This window comes from Orycteropus afer, unplaced genomic scaffold (assembly GCF_000298275.1).
Source record: "Orycteropus afer afer isolate SDZICR_OR568_19922 unplaced genomic scaffold, OryAfe1.0 scaffold00098, whole genome shotgun sequence".
In the NCBI taxonomy this organism is placed as follows: domain Eukaryota; kingdom Metazoa; phylum Chordata; class Mammalia; order Tubulidentata; family Orycteropodidae; genus Orycteropus; species Orycteropus afer.
This window is the reverse complement of record NW_006921685.1, coordinates 7,765,361-7,772,300: the sequence shown is the minus strand read 5'-3', so window position 1 is coordinate 7,772,300 and position 6,940 is coordinate 7,765,361. Positions and strand designations below refer to the sequence as shown.

At 34.1% G+C, this 6,940-nt stretch overlaps 1 protein-coding gene across 1 annotated transcript in view; it reads left to right on the top strand.

The window, feature by feature from the left end:
• The window catches only part of GC (GC vitamin D binding protein), a 159,495-nt gene extending 154,174 nt beyond the window's left edge, over positions 1-5,321 (top strand). Inside the window, exons 11-14 of the mRNA XM_042781221.1 lie at positions 1,717-1,846; positions 2,297-2,394; positions 4,786-4,943; positions 5,284-5,321. Of these exons, the coding sequence (XP_042637155.1) occupies positions 1,717-1,846; positions 2,297-2,394; positions 4,786-4,943; positions 5,284-5,321 (424 nt within the window). The remainder of the gene's footprint in view (positions 1-1,716; positions 1,847-2,296; positions 2,395-4,785; positions 4,944-5,283) is intronic.
• The last annotated feature ends 1,619 nt before the right edge of the window (positions 5,322-6,940 follow it).

The window sequence follows — 6,940 nt, the reverse complement described above, 5'->3', positions numbered from 1 at the left end:
GGCCGACTCGACGGTACATAACAACAACAATAATGTATTTCCAAGATGTAAAATTATTTCACAAATAGGTCGAAGAAACAGGTTGGAAGATCAATTACCAATATTAGATAGGAGAATTTGGACTGGACTAAAACTTTAATGTATATTTTCTAAATACTCATTGTTTTCATAAATGCTTGGACAGAAATGGAATAAGATAAAATGGTAAAATTAATTTACATATATTTATTTTCACAGAAAAGCCACTTGATGTTTTACATAGGGTTAATTGTATTATATTTGCATGAAGAACATTACCTATGAATTTGAAGTAAATATATTTACCATATAACTAACTATATCTATATATAACTATATATAACTGTAAATATAACTATATATGTGTATGTGTGTGAGTGTGTGTGTGTAACTACTTATATAACTAAGGAGCTCTGGTGGTGTAGCGAATAAAGCATTTGGCTGCTAACCAAAAGTTTGGTGATTCAAACTCACCAGCAGGAAGATGAGGCAATCTACTTCTGTAAAAGGTTTACAGCCTTGGAAATCCAGTGGGGGTCTCTATGAGTCAGAATCAACTCAATGGCCATATGTTTATACATATAACTATATATATAGCAATATATATAAATAATTATATATAACCATATCTATATATGTATAACTATCTATAAACATATATGTCACTATATATATGTTGTTGTTGTTGTTATGTGCCATCGAGTCGGACCCGACTCTTAGCGACCCCTCCTTGGGTTTCCGAGGCAGTATCACTATGGAAGTAGATTGCCCAATCTTCCTTCTGAGGAGTGAGGAGTGGCTGGTGGGTTTGAACCACCTAAAACTAAAACCAAACACACTGCTATCAAGTCATATCTGACTCACAGCTACACTTCCTTGGGTTTCTGTGGTGGTATCACTAGGGAAGTAGATTGCCCGATCTTCCTTCCAAGGAGTGACTGGTGGGTTTGAATCGCCAGCCTTCTGGTTAGCAGTCAAATGCCTTAGGCATTACACCACCAGAGCTTCTTTTTATAAAACTCACTGTGGTCAAGTTGATTGTCACTCGTAAGTGACCTCCATTGGGTTTCCAAGGCTATAAATATTTATGGAAGCAAACTGCCTTATCTTTCTTCCATAGAGGGGCTGGTAGGTTCCAACCACCTACCTTCTGGTTAGCAGTCAAATGCCTTAACCACTGCACCGTCAGAGCTTCATGTATTTATATATTTGAATGTAACAGGAGCTCTAGTGGTGCAATGGTTGAGTACTTAGCTGATAACTGAAAGGTCAATGGTTAGAACCCATCAGCAGCTCCATGGGAGAAAGTTGTGCTCTGTAAAGATTACAGCCTTGGAGACTCTACGAGGCATTCATACTCTGTCCTATAGGGTTGCTGTGAGTAAGAATTGACTCAATGACAATGGATTTGGGGTTTAAATAGACAATACAGATTAAGAGCTTTTTAATTCAGTATTAACTAGTCATAGCATCCTTGTTCAAAATAACTGTCTTTACCTGGCATTTCAATGAAAATCTTACATAATTCAAACCTGTTGATTTGGACATCGATTTTTGCTAAAAATTTCTTTTTAATTAAGACCAAGAAAACAGATTTTTGCTTTTATGATAGATATGCTACATTTCAGAACATGACCACTTACACACATATCTACACACATGTTAAAGCATATTATCTCCTTTTCTCTTTCATACCAGATACACATTTGAACTAAGCAGGAGAACCCACATTCCAGAAGTATTCCTCAGTAAAGCACTTGAATCAACCCTAAATAGCCTTGATGAATGCTGTGATTCGGAAGATTCTACTGCCTGTTTTAATGCTAAGGTTCAATTTGTTGGATTTTCTTTATCAGCCTTGGTGTAGATCAGGAGTTTTCAAACAATAGCTTATGGGCCAAATCTGGCCTGATGCCTGTTTTTATATGACATATGAGCTAAAAATGTGTTTATAATATTCAATGGTTAAAACATATTTTAAAGAATAATATTGTATGATATATGAAAACTACATGAAGTTCAGATTTCAGTGTCCAGAAATAAAATGTTACTGGAACACAATTATGCTCATCAAATTATACAATAGCAGAGTTGAGTGTTTGTGATAGAGACTATATTGCCCAAAAAGTCTGAAATATTTACTCTCTGGCTTTAAAAAATAAATAAATAAATTGCTGATGCCTATTTTATACATTAACACTTAATTCTGATTTAACAGACTGATAGGAGAGTGTTTCAAGACAAGTAATTTGGTTTTGCAATTATTGTTTTCTTACAGGGCCCTTTACTGAAGAAAGAACTATCTTCTTTCATTGAAAAGGGACAAGAAATGTGTGCTGATTATTCAGAAAACACTTTCACTGAGTACAAGAAAAAGTAAGAAACTTGTTCTGGTTGTATCCTTCAAATTTATCCGTAATATCTGCCTGGTATATGTAAAAACATAAGATACACTGAGTGAGCAATAAAAAGAAGAGGTACAGTATAAAGTGAAAAGGTAGGAATTACCATCTGTTCATAACAAGCTCAATTCTCTTCTGGGGAAATAGATACCATGTAAATCATGTGAGATGTCAGTTAGAACACAGCCACAAAAATATAAGTTACAAAATCTGTTTGCAGGCATTTGATTCAAGATGGCAAGATCAGCACATAATTTATCAACATTCTTACTCCAAAGCTTTGTGTAGATGTTGCTTACATAACTAAAACCAAAAAAAAAACAAACAAAAACAAAAAGCTCACTGCCGTCGAGTTGATTCAACTCATAGTGACCCCTCCTTGGGTTTCCAAAGCAATATCTCTATGGAAGTAGATTGCCCAATCTTCCTTCAGAGGAGTGGCTGGTGGGTTTGAACTGCCAGCCTTCTGGTTAGCAGTCAAATGCTTTACGTACTACACCACCAGAGCTCCCTATAGGTAACTGAGGAACTATAAATCTGCTGAAAAAGTTATTCCAGTTTGTGTTATATTGACTAATAAGAAGGCACAAACGTTCTGAGCAAGTGCAGTGTCAGCCATTACCGGTAAATATGTAATCTCTGTAAACTGGAAATACAAAAGTGAATTATCAAGAATGTTGAAGTTTAGTCATTTTTTTCTCAAGAGGAAGAGAAAGCATTTGTTTACAAATAGATATTAAAACTAAAGGAACAGGCTAGAAGAATGATAGAAGTTATACTAGATTCCTGAGAAAAGACTGTTAGTAAATTTCTTACATCCATTTCAAATCTTTTTAAGCAACATGGACCTGGTAAGCATAAGGAGATAGCCACAAAAATATCTTTTAACGAATCCCAAAGTGGATACCTCATCCAACAAGCCCCATAAGATTTACTTTAGCAAAGCATTAACAAAAAATGAAAAACTTTCAAAGTCATAAATTCAAAATCGTTATTCCCAATTTTCAGAAAGTTTTTCATTGTTGAATCTAATAGAACATTATAGAGACAGTATAAAATAATGTTAAGCAGAAAATTCCTGTTCTTTGTCAACAATTTTGCACTCCAGGATTGTATGGCACAATTGATAGTCTAGATCTCAGATAAGCATTTGGGGTTATTAAATTAAAGAAAGTTGAGGCTATGAAGTCTGGGTATTTGAAATACCTGTTTGTTTCCCTGTCCCTTGGGTTTCCTCTGGTCTTACTTGCCTGTCCTTCCAGCTCCAATCTATTTATGTCAATAACATATTTAATAGCAAACTGGTTTCCTTCATCCTTTTGTCCCTCCCAGCAGCTACCTTCCCAGTCCCCTACTCTTGGAAACATGGGCCTCTTCTACCTCCCATTGTCCCCTGCTGGACTGGCAAGCATTCCTTGGAGTAAGTTATATAAAGCCAGGCTGAGTTACTGATTATGAGCGTCAAGATGCCTCCAGATTATAGACTATTCAAGCTGCAAGATATTCAAGAGATATCAAGCCTTGACACCATCTTAAAAGTGAGATTTAGAGTTAGTTGTAACTAGTACAAATTGCTGAAGAGTTGGTTCCAACTTATACTGACCCCACATGTGTCAGTGTAGACCTGTCCTCCATAGGGTTTCCCATAGGATATTTTTCCAAACCAAAACCAAACTCACTGCCATTGAGTCAATTCCAACTCGTAGCGCCCCCTTTGGATTTCTGAAGCAGTAAATCTTTACAGAAGTAGATTGCCTAGTCTTCCTTCCATAGAGTAGCTGGTGGGTTTGAACTGCCAACCTTCTGCTTAGCAGTTAAATGCCTTAGTCACTGCACCACCAGATTTCCTTGGGATATTCTTAGAGCTACTTAATAATAGAGCTGAAAACAAGAATCAAAGTTGCCTGGCCCATTTCATTCTTTTTCAGCATAGTAAATAGAGAAATAGACAAACTGAGGGGAAAATTATATAAAATATGAAAGAAGAGTATTGAGGTGGCATGGGCCTGTAAGGGAGATAATCTTTAAGGAGTTTGAAATCTAGAATGAGAAAGAGGGTGAAAGGCCACAAAAAATAGAAGAGAAAGTCATTTATATTGAAATAACTCATAAATGTAAGGAGAAATGTTGTCATTCAAATTATGGAGCAATTTACATGTTTACTTTCATGGTCTTGAAAGACAACACATTTCACTTTCTAATCTCAAATTGAGTCACCAAAGTTCATTCAACAGGATTTTCTTGGAGGGTGGGATAAAGTATTTTTATTTTTTTATTACGAAAGATCTAAAATGACTATCATTTTGCACTGGGAACATTTATAAAAATCCATCTAATAAAACTTGATATGAAAATGGTCTTTCAGACTTGCAGAACGATTAAGAGCAAAACTGCCTGACGCCACCCCTACTGACCTCCCCCAGCTGGTCGACAAGTACTCAGGCTTTGCTTCCAAGTGCTGTTCCGTAAACTCACCTCCTCTTTACTGTAATTCAGAGGTAGGAGCATTTCACTTACTACCCAGTATTCAAAGAAACATGTGTTCCAATTTACTCATCTCTTTCTTGTTACTAAGGTGCCTATGTGTGACAGGTTTTCCTGGTGCTATTATAATTTTGCTTTGTTTTCTTCACAATGAAAGTAAGGCATAAATTTATAAAAATCGAATCATATTTTAATTATTAAAACTATTAAGTATAATTTTGCTTTAATATAAAATATGCATAAAAAAATACAACTGAAGAAGTATAAAGGACACATAAATGTTTCTTTGCCATAAGAGTAGTTTTATAAAAATTAGAAATATATTTTAAGATTATAAAGATGTTGGAGTTATTTTTAATTACATTTTTTTTTCTTTTAGGCAATGTCAGTTGGCTTCCAGATTTGAAAGATAAATAAATTAAAATTCCTACATATATTCCAATTTTCCTTCACACCCTTCCTGATTTTTGTTTATATTATTTTTATATTATTAATGTTGATAATACAAATTGTCAACATAATTTTCCAAAGCACGTAGATTTTGCCTATATTTAAATGAATTTAAGGAATGATTACCACCTGCTTTTACCATGGCTTTTCTTTCCTGAGTTTTTAATTTATGTTCATATTTTCAATTAATATTTAAAATCAAATTGTCTTTCCAGGAGTCATATTATCTTCTCTAATTTTTTTCTCACACTTTCTTTCTCTTGGTATTTACTGATATTGTTCCATTACCTTACAATATTGATTAAGATTATAGAGATGGCTGAATTCATGCCCCTTTTTAATAATCTTTATGTAACTATAAAACAATAACAAAAGGTAGTAGCTACATATGTTTTAAATTTTATTTATTTATTTACCTAATGCCTGATGAAGAAATGACTCTTGTTCATTGGCATTCAACTTATCCAGCAAGTTGTCAATCATTGCATAGCTTTTTTTTTTTTTCCTAGACTACTGCCTTTCTTCATTTCAAGAAAATTTTCTTCTATATATCAAGGAAAGTTTTCCTATATCATTTGTTTAATTCCCTTCATTGAGAGAAGCAATTATTTAATTTCTTTGAATTTTTCTTCAACACTAACAGATTATCACAAGTCTTTTTTCTATGGCAGAAATTTTAAGATGTCAACTATTTCTAGTTCATTCCATAACACTTTTAACTTATGTATAAATGTAGATTTTTAACAGCATAATTTGGGTTCTCAGTTTATCCCATTCCCACTGTATTCTCCTCTTTTATTATCACTTAATCATTTCACTATTAAGATTTTATCTTATTGAATTCAATTATTGATCAAGTTTCTGTTATGGACTATTCATAGGAAATTATCTTCAATCTGTCAGGTCGGTTTTCTTACAGGTTGAGTTCTGTGTTTCAAGTTTCTTTAAATGTGATCTTCCTTTTTTCCTTCTTTCCTTCCTTCTTCCTTTTTAAATGTATCTGCATAGTTGCCAGATCATTTTGGTTGGTTGTTTATTTGCCTTGGACATAATAAAGGCAATTCTATTGGCCCTCTTATTTTCTTTGACAGTAGGTGAATTGGTGCTTCCTTTTCCAGTGTATCTGAGGCCTATTTCTTATAAATCACACTGTGAGACTGTTACTTTGTGTTCTATCCATTTTTATGTAGACTGAAGGCATGAGAGAGAGGGAAGAAGAGCTCTACTTAGCTTCTGTGAACCTATTGTTTGTAGATCTGGGCTATTTTCTGGGCTGTTCTCAGATTTTTTTAAATACCTCATACTAGGATAACAAACAAACAAACCAACAAAAAAAAATGCATATACTACGATATCCTTTATCAAATCAGTCCCTAACCTAGTCCATGGGAGATATTTTAGATTGTTGCATTTATTAAGTGCAAAGCACTGGCTTATTGGCCTTTTTCAGAAACAATCAGCCATTATTGTTCACATCCACCATTTTATCTCCTCCTCTTCAGCAGTCATTTCAGTTACTTAGAAGAGTAAAAAGATAAGGGGAACAATTCACTTTCCTGCTAATTTGGAAGTAGTAGTGGAAATTC